The sequence below is a fragment of the Hemiscyllium ocellatum genome, chromosome 20 (genome assembly GCF_020745735.1).
Source record: "Hemiscyllium ocellatum isolate sHemOce1 chromosome 20, sHemOce1.pat.X.cur, whole genome shotgun sequence".
Taxonomy (NCBI): Eukaryota; Metazoa; Chordata; class Chondrichthyes; order Orectolobiformes; family Hemiscylliidae; genus Hemiscyllium; species Hemiscyllium ocellatum.
This window is the reverse complement of record NC_083420.1, coordinates 52,296,503-52,312,129: the sequence shown is the minus strand read 5'-3', so window position 1 is coordinate 52,312,129 and position 15,627 is coordinate 52,296,503. Positions and strand designations below refer to the sequence as shown.

The 15,627-nt window shown below is 45.9% G+C and overlaps 1 protein-coding gene across 1 annotated transcript in view; it reads left to right on the top strand.

Moving 5' to 3' along the window:
* The first annotated feature begins 756 nt into the window (after window positions 1-756).
* meiob (meiosis specific with OB-fold) overlaps window positions 757-15,627 on the top strand; it is a 65,408-nt gene continuing 50,537 nt past the window's right edge. The window contains exons 1-3 of the mRNA XM_060840394.1: window positions 757-841; window positions 6,762-6,839; window positions 8,315-8,372. Coding sequence (XP_060696377.1) covers window positions 6,768-6,839; window positions 8,315-8,372 — 130 coding nt within the window. The 5' untranslated portion in view covers window positions 757-841; window positions 6,762-6,767. The remainder of the gene's footprint in view (window positions 842-6,761; window positions 6,840-8,314; window positions 8,373-15,627) is intronic.

Below are 15,627 nucleotides of genomic sequence, written 5' to 3'. Positions count from 1 at the left end.
TGCACATTTTCTGTGTTCACATCCATTTTATCCCCTGTTGTAGCCAACGAATCATTCACAGCTGTTTCTCTTCCACTTTCTGCAATGTAGCTTCCATTTAAAAAAATCTTGGGCATTTCCTATTCTTCGTCTGCCCCCTTGAGACATCATCCAAAATCAAGTTTCCACGATTACAACGACACACAGCTTTCCCTACTTGCACCTCTTGATCTGTTCTCTTTCCAAGTTGTCTGAGACTTACCCATCCCTCTACAAAATTCCTGTCTACACACTGATGAGGTAGAGGAGTTTTCAACTTTGCCATAAACTCTCTGATGACATGATACCATTGCATGGCCACTGTCTGAACTTGAACAACAGACTGCTATATTTGATCCCAAAGATGAGCTTCCCACTTTACAAATGCACATGACATCGCTTGATCCCACATTTTATCAACTCGTGGCCTGCTGAAACCATCATCCGTGCTTTTTTGTCATCTCTAGATTGACCATTCGAACTCAGTCTTGGCCAGGCGGTTATTCAGGGCCGTTCGGTAACTCACCCAAGAGCGGAAGTTCGGAGCCAGCCAGCCAGAGGGGCTTCCGGTGACGTCACCCCGAACTGGCTTCAGCTGCTCGGTGACGTCACCCTGGACCGCTTTCAGCTGCTCGGTGACGTCACCCTAGGCCGCCTGCAGCTGCTCGGTGACGTCACCCTAGGCCGCCTGCAGCTGCTCGGTGACGTCACCCTAGGCCGCCTGCAGCTGCTCGGTGACGTATTTCGCGGGCTGTGTTCGGGGCACGTTTCAAATCCGTACGGACGAAAGGAATAAATCTGACCGTCCAGACCCTGAATCCAGGTGATATTCGGTGACGTTAAACCGACGCTTTCCCCCTTCACTGAGCGATTCCCGAATTCGGGCGAAGCCGCAGGAGCGTCGCGAGGAACGCCACGCGCGCGGTCGGTTAAGGGCAACAGGCGCAACACACACCGAGCCCTCCCCTCCATCCACCTGCACCACCCATACACACCCCTCCCCCCTCCCCTACACACCCTGCCCTACCCCCACACCCTCTCCCCTACACACCCTGCCCCACCCCCACACCCTCTCCCCCACACACCCTGCCCCACCCATACACACCCCCACACCCTCTCCCCCAAACACCCTGCCCCACCCCCACACCCTCTCCCCCACACACCCTGCCCCACCCATACACACCCCCACACCCTCTCCCCCAAACACCCTGCCCCACCCCCACACCCTCTCCCCCACACACCCTGCCCCACCCATACACACCCCCACACCCTCTCCCCCACACACCCTGCCCCACCCCCACACCCTCTCCCTACACACCCTGTCCCACCCATACACACCCCCACACACTCTCCCCTACACACCTGCCACACCCTCTCCCCTATACACCCGCCCTACCCCCACACCCTCTCACCTACACACACCTGCATCACCCCCACACCCTCTCCCCTACACACCCTGTCCCACCCCCACACACGCCCCAGCCACACACACATCTGCCCCCCCACACGCCCACCCTCACACCTACACACACCTCCCCCACCCTCACCTCCTCTCCCCTACACACCCTGTCCCACCCATACACACCCCCACACCCTCTCCCCTACACACCTGCCCCACCCCCACACCCTCTCCCCTACACACACCTGCCCCACCCCACATCCCCTCCCTACACACCTGCTCCACCCCCACAGCCCCTCTCCTACACACCTGCCCCAAACCCACACCCCCTCCCCTACACACCTGCCCCACCCCACACCCTCTCCCCTACACATTTTGGAAGGTCGAACTCGAATGCTGAATATAGGATTAAAGACAGTGTGGAGGAACAGAGGGATCTGGGTGTGCAAATAGATCCCTCAAAGTTGCCACCCAAGTGGATCGGGTTGTTAAGAAAGCATATGGTGTTTTGGCTTTTATTAACAGGAGTGTAGAGTTTAAGAGCCGTGAGATTTTGCTGCAGCTCTACAAGTCCCTGGTGAGACCACACTTGGAATACTGTGTCCAGTTCTGTCGCCCTAATGTAGGAAAGATACAGAGGCTTTGGAGAGGGTGCAAAGAACGTTTACCAGGATGCTGTCTGGACTGGAGGGCTTGCCTTATGAAGAAAGGTTGAATAAGCTCAGATAAAAGCAAATTACTGCAGATGCTGGAATCTGAAACCAAAAGAGAAAATGCTGGAAACTCAGCAGGTCTGGCAGCATCAGTAATGAGAGAAAAGAGCTGACGTTTCGAGTCTAACTGACCCTTTGTCAAAGCTAAAAAAAGGGAGAAATAGGGAGGTATTTATACTAGGCTGAGAGAAGGTGAGCCATGGCTCCAGAAGCAAAGGTAGCAATAAATATTTCCTTCCTCAGTGACTGTCTTCGCCTCCGACAAATATTTCCTTCCTCAGTGACTGTCTTCGCCTCCGACCATATTTCCTTCCTCCGTGACTGTCTTCGCCTCCGACCATATTTCCTTCCTCAGTGACTGTCTTCGCTTCTGACTTTATTGCTACCTTTGCTTCTGGAGCCATGACTCACCTTCTTTCAGCCTAGTATAAATATCTCCCTATTTCTCCCTTTTTTTTTAGCTTTGACAAAGGGTCAGTTAGACTCAAAACGTCAGCTCTTTTTTCTCTTTACAGATGCTGCCTGACCTGCTGAGATTTTTCAGCATTTTCTCTTTTGAATAAGCTTGGATGTTTCTCTCTGGAGAGAATGAGGAAGAGAGGAGACTTGATCAAGGTGTACAAAATAATGAGAGGAACAGATAGACTCAATAGCCAGAGACTTTTCCCCAGGGCAGGATTGACTGGTACGAGAAGTGTGGAAGCAGAGTCATTTGGGGACATTTAAGCAATGGCTGGACATGCACATACATAGCAGTGAGTTGAGGGTTGCGTAAGTTACTATATTTTACATTAGGATTAAATCTCAGCACAACATCATGGGCCAAAAGTGCTGTATTTTTCTATGTTCTATACACCTGCTCCATCCCCATAGCCTCTCCTCCTACATACCTGCACCACCCCCACACCCTCTCCCCTACACACAAGTCCTACACCCACACACTTGCCCCTGTCCCATACCCACTCTCCCACACACCTGTACCACCCCCACACCCTGTCCCCTACACACCTGCCCTATCCACACATCTTCTCTTGCACCCCTGGCTCACCCCCACACCCCTCCCCTGCTCACCTGCCCCACTCCTCCCCTACACACCTGCCCCCCCACACACATCTTCTTCCACTGCACACCTGCCCCCACACACCTTCTCCCCCTACACACCTGCCCCACCGCCACACCCTCTCCCCCTACGCATCTGCCCCACCTCCACACCCTCACACCATACACACTCTCCCCAAACACCTCCCCACACACATTTTCTCCCCCTACACACCTGACCCACCCCCACATCCTCTACACACCTGCCCCCCCTCACACGCACCTCCTCCCCTACACACCTGCCCCACCCCCAAACCCTCACCCCATACACACACTCCCCTACACAACTGTCCCACCCCCACACACTCCTCTACCCACCTGCTCCATCCTACACACCTACCCCACCCCAACACCACCTACAGATCTGCCCACCCCCACACCTCCCCTCCCTCAAACTCCCCTCTCAACCTGCCCCACCCCAACTCCCTCTCCCTCCCTCACACCATCCTCCCCATATCAGCTGCCAATACCTGCCCCTCCCCCACACCTCACCCCACACATCTCCCCCCCACACCTTCCTCTCCCTCAAACACACCTCCCCACCTGCCCCTCCCCAACAACCTCCATCTCCTCCCCCTCCCTCACATCACTCTCCCACGACCCTCCCACCACCATCTTCCTGCTACACACCTGCCCCTCCCCCACACCTCCCTCTCATTCCATCTTCCTCACACCACCCCACACCATCTCCCCCTACACATCTTCCTCTATCCCACTCCTCCATCTCATCCCCCTCCCTCACACCACCCCACATCATCTTCCCCTACACACCTGCCGCACCCCACACCTCCCTTCTTCACCTCCCCCATTCCTAACCTCCCCCATTCATCACCTCCCCCTTCCTCACCTCCACTCCTCACTTCCGCCTCCCAACACCATCCCCCCTTACAAATCTGCCCCTCCTTCACAACCCACTCTGCACACTTGCACCTCCCTACCACCTCAGTCTCCCCTCCCCCACTCCATCCCCCTCCCCACACCATCCCCCTTCCCAAACCATCCCCCTTCCCATACCATCCCCCTTCCCATACCATCCCCCTCCACATCTGTCCTTCCCTCACACCCTCTCCCCCTACACACTTGCACCTCCCCCACACCTTCCCTGTCCCCATACCATCTCCTCTTACATACTTGACCCCCTTCCTTACCACCCACCGCCTTCTTCACCCCCCCTTCTACACCCCCCAATCACCCTACCTTCTTCACCGCCCCTCTTCACCCCTCCCCTTCTTCACCCCTCCCCTTCTTCACCCCTCCCCTTCTTCACCCTCCCCCTTCTTCACCCTCCCCCTTCTTCACCCCGCCCCTTCTTCACCCCGCCCCTTCTTCACCCCGCCCCTTCTTCAGCACCACCCCTTCTTCACCCCGCCCCTTCTTCACCCCGCCCCTTCTTCACCCCGCCCCTTCTTCAGCACCACCCCTTCTTCACACCACCCCTTCTTCACCCCCCCTTTTCCTCACCCCCCCTTCCTTAGCCCCTCTCTACACACTTGCCCCTCCTCTACACCTCTCCCTCCATCACTTCCCTATCCCCCCACACCTTCTCCCCCTACATGCATGTCCCTCCACCACACCTCCCTCACCCCCTATATACCTGCAGCTCTCCTATATCTCCCCTCCCTACCTCACCTCCTCTTGTCCGACACATCTGCCACTCCCCACAACACTTTGCTTGACACACCTTTCCCTCACCATACCCTTTTGACCTTCCTCACCCGACTCCCATCCCACCTCCCCATGCCCCATTCTTCCTCCCCACACTTCTGCCCCCTACACCCCCCCAGTCCTTTCCCCCTTTCCACACCCCCATCCTCACCACAACCCCTTTTTTCCTTCTTTGCCATACCATTTTTCTCCCTCTGCCTCATCACACCTCTTCTATTCCTCGGCCTCGCACCTCCCCCACACCCATACCACTGCTCCCCACTCACTACTTACCCCCTCCATGCATCAACCCCCCTCCCATACTCTCCCCAGGTCTCTGTTCCCTCCACAAATTCCGCTGCCCTCCCACCCGCACCCCTCTCCCTCCCCTCCCCGCATCCCTCTCCCTCCCCTCCCCCTCCCCCTCCCCCTCCCCCTCCCCCTCCCCCTCCCCCTCCCCCTCCCCCTCCCCCTCCCCGCATCCCTCCCCCTGTTCCCCCTGCATTCCCCACTCCCCTCTGTATTCCCCACTCCCCTCTGTCCACCCCTGCACTGTCTTCATTCCCCCCTGAATTCCTCACTCCTCCCCCTACTCCACGATCTTCTCTCCCGGATCCCTCTCTCTCTGCCCGCGGCCCTTTCTTCCCACACCCCTCTCCGTCTGTCTTCCCACGCATGCCCTTGCCCCCCCCCCAACAGCACACTGTCCCTTGCCCCACCCCCCGTGTCACCCTCCACTCTCTCTCTCTCTGCCCTGTCCCACAGCCCCCTCTCTTCCCCACACCCCAAATCTTGTCCTTGCCTGCCTCCCCTCAACCCTTCTCCCCTCCATCCCATTTTTTCTCTGTCCCTCCCCTACTCCCTCTGCCCATAACCCACACCCCACCTCTATTCATTAACCCACTCCTCTCCTTCTTTGCTCTCTTTAACCACTCACTTTTTTCCCCTGTCTCTTTCTCCCCCACCCCCCTCAGCTCCATCAAACCACCAGCCCATGAACTGATTTTTACTTTAATAAAATCTTTGTTTAAAATTTATGATATCTCATAAAGTCTTTTGTGTTGTAAACTCCTGAACCTGACTCACTAATTTGTTGTAATGGTGAGGGGTGATGTATTTTAAAGTTATTCTGGACCCTAATAATATCCTGAATGTTGTAATCTGGCTGAAATTTATTGAGCCGACTATCTGGAGGACAGTAATTGCAACAGGCTCCTTTTCTCTTTAGAGAAATAGATTAGTCGTATAGACAATTTCCCATCTTTAGTATCTGTTTTTTCTCAGTCTAAAGTTCGGTGGAATTATTTGTGAGGTCGGTCTAATCCTTGACTGTCCCAAAATGGGCTAGAATTAAACATCTTGTAACTTTTTTTAATCAACTACTTCACAGATGTTATTACACAGCTCTGGAGCAAGTGGGACTTGTCTCTGGTGGGGACACTAGCACTGAGCCACAGAAGGGCTGTATGAACTAGAATTATAATCAGATGTGGTTGCTGGAATTTTAACAGAAACTAAATTGTTACATCTCAGGGAGAGTGGAGATTATTTGTGTTTCCACTTTGACACATTAGATAAAGAGCATTTATTTTTGGGGTGTTAAGTTCTCTTTTCGTATGAAGAGAGCACTACAGGCAGAAGAAACCTGCACTACTCTTGTCACTGTCGAGTTTCCATTTAAGCAGTAATCAAATCCAGCTTCACTTGGATTTGGAAAAAAACAAAGATTAATTTGACTAAATAAACATTTACGACATTCACAAATGAACAATGGTGAGCTTCCATATTTGAAATTGGTTCGTGGGTGAAACATATGGGAAATGCTCAATTATTTAAATTAAATTTGTTGAAAATGTTTAGAAGCTGAATTTATTATTTCTAAATTACAGGATAAAATGATGGCGTTTGGTTCCTCTGGCCAGAACTTCGTTCCGATATCTGACCTTCATCCAAACTCAGCACGACCTGTAGGTGCTAATTGGACCACAGCGTTGTAATAGTTCAAATCTGTTACATTCATATAACATTTTAAACAGTTGTCTGATAGGACTTATTTATCAGTGTCTATTTAAGCTTGATCCAAAAATATTCCATTTTATCCTTCTGTTTCCGGTATAGGAGAGAGCTGCAGAAACCTTTTGTTTGTGAATCATTCATCACAGAATCAATTCTTTATTCAGCCATGATATGTAGACATGTTTTTGCAGGTTAAAATTTCACATTGTCAGAAAATAATGTGTTGCCCTTTTGCATTACGTTAAAACACATGTCAATCTTCTGTGGCAATGTATGAGAAGTTAAGTCTTCAGATGAAACAGGGTTGAAGGCTGAGGTAATTGGATTAGTGCATATGTTCACAATGCAACTTTTTAATATCCATTCATTCCTAATTTTTCATTTTTTTTTAATGTTTCCAATTTTGTGGAAACTGGCTTTGAATTCTAGCTTTCTAGATAAGTTAACGTGGACAGTTTCCATTGTAAGAGTAACAGTAGAAATTTCTAGTGGGAAAATTTGAGGTACTTTGCTCTTAATGATAGGGGTGGATACAGTGATACTGATCAACAAGCATTGATTCTCCACGTGCACTGAAGTGAATATTACCCTATGATTTTTAACATTATGTAGGTGAAGATGCATTTAGTGTTTTACTTATACATTGTCAATCTGAGACTAGTAGCTATGGGGTGATGCTTAGCTAATAAAAACAGTGCTTCACTGTCAGTTGCGACTCACTTTCTTTGCCAGAAGAAAGCTGTCTGCACCTGTGCAGTGAATTGGTAACCTGAACTCTGCCTCCTCAGCAATAATTTTTAAAGGTTTGGGCATTGAGTAACAATGTTTGCTTGCTTGTACCTTAAAATTTAGTGTGTCTTTTCGTTATTCAGGAGACCTAAGTGCCAGGGTTCACAATGGTTTAGCCTTATTCCGCATCTTGTGTTTTAAAAAAAAACACAAAATCGCTTCCTGAAAGAGGAATAACACTGTTTAGCTTCAATGTAGAAGCGCATCAGATCAGGCAGCATCCAAGGAGCAGGAGAATTGACGTTTCGAGTATAAGCCCTTCTTCAGGAAGGGTTATGCCTGAAACGTCGATTCTCCTGCTCCTTGGATGCTGCCTGACCTGCTGCGCTTTTCCAGCAATACATTTTTCAGCTCTGATCTCCAGCATCTGCAGTCCTCACTTTCTCTTAGCTTCACTGTATTCAGGCTTCATATCAGGATCTGCATCAAGTTATATTGTCAGTGTGAATCCAGAAACACTTTGTTTGGCATATAAGTAACTATGCCATTGCTGCCTGCAAACAATATATGGGTGTCAGTAAACCTACTAATACACTTAATAGTACACCACTACGCTATGTAATGATGTAACAAACCTTAATATTACACATTGATTCCTTCCAGTGTTATTCTCGATATGCTATTTTATTCATTTCAGAGTGTGGCTGGAATAGTGATTGGAAAAATTGATGCGAAAGGATTTCCAGACCGAAAAAGTTGAGTATTTGTGTTCTCTTAAAGAAAAGGATCATTTTTTGGTCAATTTACCATCTAGCATTTGCAGAATTTATAATGTTATTGATATATAAATTAAATTTTATTCAATATTGTATGAATGAATTCAATCTATGATACTGATTCAGATGCTTGCTACTCGATTCTGTGAGTGAACGTGCAAGCTATTGCTGTAACTAATTTAATAAATGCATGGCTTTCTTTGTAAGGAGCATATGATGTTCTTGTAAAATATAATGACAAAAATGAATATTAGCCTTGACCTTTGTGTTTGTTAAATTGACAGGCTGTCTAATTTGGACAGCTTTGTACTTGTATGTAGCATTTAATTGACATGTCTGTTGATGCATGACACATTGTTAGACTTAACATTGGTAGCCTCATTGTATCTGTGTTTGAAATTGTTTATTTTTATATTAAGCTTTTTTTAATCCCCTAGTTATTTTAGTTGCAAATTATGGAAGGTAACTGAATTGAAGATAAATATAAATACATTTATGTATTTTGAGCAACTTATCCACATCCAGTTTCCATGTTTGAATTATTGTTCAAGGGGCAGGGTGCTTGTTGTGCAGACCTCTTGTTGCAGTTGATCTTTTGCCTGTTTGGGGGCTAACTTTATTGGTGTAGACATTTAATAACATGAAAGATGGGGTCAAGTGTAGTGCTCATGTAGCTTCACTTCCATTATTACAAATTGCTTATTTTCTGCACAATTCGGTTTTCAACATATGCAATTTCACCTTATGTACTTCAAATATTTATTCCTTCTTGCACTACTTGATCACAATTGGCAATTTTCTGTAAACTGTTTTGACAACTTTCTGTCCAGATCCACTCTCAGATCATGAGATTCACGCTATATTTTGTCTACTCAGTTCTTTTCTTTGATCTGAGGGGAGTGTGTTTATCTAACATATTGGCAGTACTCACAAAGAAACTGAAAATATGGTTGATGAGGAAAATGGGACAGTTCACATTGGTAGAGTAAAGAATAATCTTCGCAGCTTTGGCATCATGTTATAGCAGAGGACAGGACAGCTTTGCTCATTATAGGTATCACTACTACACCTGACTTGTCAGTGTACATTAATGTTTTTACAGTGAAAAACCACAGCCAGTACTCAAAGCATGGTCATTTATCAGCACTGCTTCAGCAGTTTGGCACCTGGGCTTGTTTTGCCAGTCACTGACACCGTTTGAAAATATTTTAATCTATTAACATCTATAAATATATTCAAAATTTTCTCCAGATATAGCCCATGTGAAAATAGACATTTTCTTGCACTTAATTAAAATAATTCTCCCATTCATGCAATACATTTAGGTAAAAATGCTGCTTATTATTTTGTAATTTGTGTAATTACCTGCAAAAATCTCTTTTAAAACTCATGAAATTGACTGTTTGGTTTACAATAGAGCTAAACTATTTGGCTGATGCTGTAAACAAGTTTATTTATTTGAGTAATACGGCATGTTATTTAATTCTCTGCTGAAGAACTCCTTTAGTAACTATTGATACTATATTAAGTTCATTCAGGAAGAGTATTTGTTGCATTTCAGTGTTACACCAGCACACCGACAAATCTGGTAAACAAAGCATATGCTGCTACACTTAATGGTCTTGTGCACTGTAGCATCTGTGTTACAAACTTATGTGGGATATTAACCGAAAAGAGATTTAAAAAAGAGAAACCTCAGTTCAAAATGCTTTCCTGTCCTATATAAGTAAAAAGTACTTTAATCTCTAAAGAGGCAATATTGTATTTATTTCTTTTTATTTTAAACCCATGGAATCTCATCTTTTAAGTCTTCAGTCTCTGCAAGTAAATTTTCTATGTCAGCAATGTGGGCACACACAATGGTCATTTTGGGAAGCACCCGGGTGAATTCAGAATTCAAATAGACAGACCCTTGAAGTGGGAAAATAGATGTTGCTGTACATTAGGGCACTGTCATTCTCAGCAATCTTGTGCATCCCCTGGTGGTTATTTCAGAAAAGCATTGCCAGAGGTCTGAAAGCCAATCAATCACAATCTGCTCTCTTGGGCAGTCTGAAGATCTTGAAGATAAATTAAGGAAGAACAATTTCAAATAAAACTTTTGGAAGTAACTATCTACTGTAAATATTAAAAATAATATTGCTTTATCTTAGATAATATAATTTGTGAAGATCTTTGAGAACAGTACAGACACAGCATTGAGCACTCATTGTGTTTCTACAATAGGAAATATAAATGTGGTTAGGGAGCAAAATCACTGAACAATTACAGCAAATTCATTATTGTGCTATTGCTTTGTAATATTCAATATTTAAAAAAATAAACTGTAGACCTCATACAAAGTGGAAACTTGTATGTTTTGGGAAGTTATAATGGGAGTTAAAAGGTAGAAAATATTTACTCAGGAATTCATGTGAAGAAAACTAATACAGACTGGGTTAATAGTTCGTACTTCTGGTTTCTATCAGTTTCAAATGGGCAATAAATGCTGGCTAGCCAGCGACTTCCATGTTCCACTAGTAAATTTATTTCAAAAGTTCAAGGTGAAAGTGAGGATTGCAGATGCTGGAGATTAGAGTCAAGAGTGTGGTGCTAGAAAAGTTCCACAGGCCAGGAAGCATCCGAGGAGCAGGAAATCAATATTTCGAGCAAAAGCTCTTCATCAGGAATGAGATTGGGAGCCTCGGGGATGGAGAGATAAATGGGAGGAGGGTGGGGCTGGGGGAAGGTAGCTGAGTGTGCAGTAGGTGGATGGAGGTGGACGTAAAGGTGATAGGTCAGAGGGAAGGGTGGAATGGATAGGTGGGAAGGAAGACAGACAGATGAATCAGGTCATGAGGACGTTGCTGAGCTGGAAGGTTGGAACTGGAGTAAGATGGGGAGGGGGAAATGAGGAAACTGGTGAAATTCACATTGATGCCATGGGGTTGGAGGGTCCCGAAGTGGAGGATGAAGTATTCCTCCTCCAGGCGTCTGGTGGTAAGGGCATGGTGATGGAGGAGGCCCAGGAACTGCATGTCCTCAGCAGAGTGGGAGGGGGACTTGAAGTGTTAGGCCACGGAGTGGTGGGGTTGATTGGTGCGGTTGTCCTGGAGATGTTCTCTGAAGCACTCTGCGTGTAGGTTTCCCGTCTCACCAGTGTAGAGGAGACTGCATCGGGAGCAACCGATACAGTAAATGACGTGTGGAAATGCAGATTAAACTTTGATGGATGTGGAAGGCTCCTTTGGGGCCATGGACAGAGGTGAGGGTACAGGTTTTGCAATTCCTGTGGTGGCAGGGGAAGGTGCCAGGAGGGGAGGGTTGTTGGGGGGCATGGACCTGATGAGGTAGGCGCAGAAGGAATGGTCTTTACAGAAAGTGGATAGGGTTGGGAAGGGAAATATATTTCTGGTGGGATCTATTTGTAGATAGTGGAAATGGCAGAGGATGATGCGTTATAAATGGGGATTGGTGGGGTAGAAGGTGAGGACCGGGGAAACTGTCTTTGTCACGGTTGGAGGGGTGGGGCTCGTCTCAGCTTGCTCCTACTCTTTCCCCCCCACCCCAATTCATCTCCACATACCTCGATACTGTCCTATCCCCTTGGTCCAGGAACTCCCCACATACTTTCCGGACACCACCTACGCCTCCATCTCCTCCAAGACATCCATTTCCCTGACACCCAATGCCTAAATAGTATTCTTCTTTGAAGACCGGAATTTCCCTTCCCATGTGATTGATGATGCCCTCCAACACATTTCATCCACCTCCGCCCTCAAACCCCACCCCTCCAACTGCAACAAGGACAGCCAACTTGTCTGAAAAATATGAAAAAATTGACCTTTTAGCAAGCAACATTAAAACCAAGGACCTTTTCCATCCAGTTCCCTGTACCCATCCCAGAGGTTAAGACTAGTAGTGAGATCATGGAAAACCAGCCTTTGTGTACAATAGCAGCCCGTTCTTGACTAAGAAAGACACAAGTGTCAAAATCTATAGTGGCCATAAATGTGTCAGGTTAGCTTTTGGCTGACTGAAGAAAAGAATATTTGAGGGTTCTTAGTGATCCCTGTTTATGTTTTGATGATTTGGAAAAACTACATAAGCACCTCAAAGCACTGGAGAAGTGCCACCAGTGAATTCCTTCAAATTTAAAGGCAGAAGGGTGGTCTAAAACAGACCCTGAAGCAACAGCTGTTCTCAGAATGCTTTTGCAACATGCGATGTCCAGGAGAAAAGGGACATGATTTTGGGAGATCCTCAAAGCATTCTAGAAAGACATTAAACATTCCAAAGGACTCATGACAGGTGTATGGCCTGTGACTAGCAGAAAATGAAAAAAAGTCATTCAGAAAGTTGTGAAACACATCTAAAGACTTCGCCATGAATATGTAGAGATGAAGTCAAGGCATCAGAGGAAGCATGTAAACCCATTAGCCAACCCTTCAAGCAGCAACTTGCATGTCACAGAGACCGTGGGTCACATATGGAGCTTATTTGAGGAACAGCTACTGTGGCTCCTTGATAAGTATACCTATCAGGAAAGGAGGTAGTGTCGAGAGAGGAAGCCATGGTTTACTAAAGAAGTTGAAGCTCTTGTCAAGAGGAAGACGAAGACTTATGTGAGGATGAGGCATGAAGGCTCAGTTAGGGGACTTGGTAGTTATAAGTTAGTGAGAAAGGATCTAAAGAGAGGGTTAAGAAGAGCTAGGAGGGGACATGAGAAGTTGTTGGCAGATAGGATCGAGGAAAACCCTAAAGCCTTCTATAGGTATATCAGAAATAAAAAAAATAACTAGAGTAAGATTAGGGCCAATCACAGATCATAGTGGAAAGTTGTGCATGAAATCTGAGGACCTAGGGGAAGCGCTTAATGAATGAAGCACATTAGAAAAGGGCACTGTTCGTGAGAACACAGAAATACAGGCTACGAGATTAGATAGGATTGAGGTTGATAAAGAGGAAGTTTTACAATGTTGGAATATCTGAAAATAGATAAGACCCCTGGACCACTGGGATTTATCCTCCGATTATGTGGGAAGCCGGGGCGAGATTACAGAGCCTTTGGCTTCGATCTTGATATCATCATTGTCGACAGGAGTCGTGCCAGAAGACTGGACGATAGCAAATATTCCCTTGTTTAAGAAGGGACAATTCTGGTAATTATAGGCCAGTGAGCCTTACTTCGGTTGTGTGTAAGATGTTGGAAAAGTTTATAAGAGCTAGGATTTATAATCATCTGGAAAGGAATAATTTGATTAGGGATAGTCAACACAGTTTTGTGAAGAGTAGGCCATGCCTCTCTAACCTTATTAAGCTGTTCGAGAAGGTGACAAAACAGGTGGATGGAGGTAAGGTGGTTGATATGGTGTACATGGACTTCAGTAAGGCGTTTGATAAGGTTCCACACGGTAGGTCATTGCACAAAATCAGGAGTTTGGGATTGAAGGTGATTTAGCGGTTTGGATCAGAACTTGGCTAGCTAAAAGAAGAGAGAGGGTGGTGGTTGATGGGAAATGTTAGTCCTGGAGCTCAGTTACCAGTGATGTGCCGCAAGGATCTGTTTTGGGGCCACTGCTGTTTGTCATTTTTATAAATAATCTGGAGGTGAGTGTAGAAGGATGGGTTAGTAAATTTGCAAATGACACAAAGGTTGGCAGAGTAGTGAATAGTGCTAAAGGATGTTGTGGGTTTCAGAGGAACTTAGATAAGATGCAGAGCTGAGCTGAGAAGTAGCAAATGGAATTTAATGCAGAAAAATGTGAAGTAGTTCACTTTGGAAGAAGTAACAGGATTGCAGAGTACTGGACTAATGGTAAAATTTTTGGCAATGTTGATGAGCAGAGATCTCGGTGTCCAGCTGCACAAATTCCTGAAAGTTGCCAGCCAGGTTGATAGGATTGTTAAGAAGGCATCACCTTGGATGGTGAAGGCTAACATGAGGAGTCATAGCTTTAAATTTAGGGTGATAGATTTAGGACAGATATCAGAGACTAGCAGGGGCATGGAATGGCCTGCCTGCAACAGTAGTACACTCACCGACGTTGAAGGCATTTAAATGGGCATTGGACATACATATGGATAATAATGGAACAGTGTAGGTTACATAGGTTTCAGATTAATTACTGCACCGTAATGTTCCATGTTCTATATTCAACTTTTCAGCCATTTCAGAACACAGCTGAGCCAGAATACAAACAACTCAGCTATGATCTCAAGGCACTACCTAAGTAAAAAAACGTAATGCAAAATGTATTATTCTTCTGTGAACATTAGGTTGATGTTCATCTAAAACATGCTGTAATTAGGCACATTTGTTAGAGGCGTTTGAAATAATGAAAGGATGGGACAGTGAAACTGGAAACAGTTCTGGCCAGGTTTTTCGATGCTAGGCCAGGAATCCAGTGCTTGGACAAATTCGGGGTCTTGACTCTGCACTTAAGCTGCTTCACGATTATGACGTGATCTTCAGTTCAAATGGCCATATTGCCTAAGAGACAAACCCTAAACCCAGTCAAAGTCAATACGTACGAGGCTGAAATTATCTGGATGGCACCTGACTGGCACAGCTATAGTGGAGGTTGCTTTGCTAACTTGAGCAGGCAACACCTCGCCAGGCTGAGAGTTTGAATTAGACAGGTTCAAAATGGCTCTACTTGACCATTACTGTGCACAAACAAGTATGTTCACTTGTGCCGACAAAGATGTTGAAAATTGAATTCCGTTCCATACAGCTCCTTTGGGCATTTAACACCTTGCCTGCCCCTCTCAACTAATGGTCTATTGAAAATTTGAATTGTCTTGGAGGCATCAGGATGCCAACCTGGGCTCAGTGACCACCATTTTCAAAGCCGCACTGCACTGGGGCCTGAATTCATGGTCCTTTGTAAAATGGTATCCCTCATGTTTGAGAGCAGAAATGTGGGAAAGAAATAAGAAACTTCTTTTTAACACACAATACCGAGACTGTGAATGTACTCCAAGTTAGTGAGAGGAGTGAAGATATTTAAGTAATCCAGAACAGTTAAGGTAGATGGTTAAAGCAAATGTGGAGAAAAGAGGAATCAGAAGAGTAAACACTAACAAAAACTAGTTGATCTGAAACTTGTGTTTTGAAATTTCTATGTAATCAGAATAAATAAAAAGAATAAATAAATACATAAAAGTTGAAGGGAAAGCTTTTCTCTACATGTATAGTTGCTTAAAAATTCCAGAATCCTCCTGAAGGCAAGGAGAAAGCAGAAGTAAATTA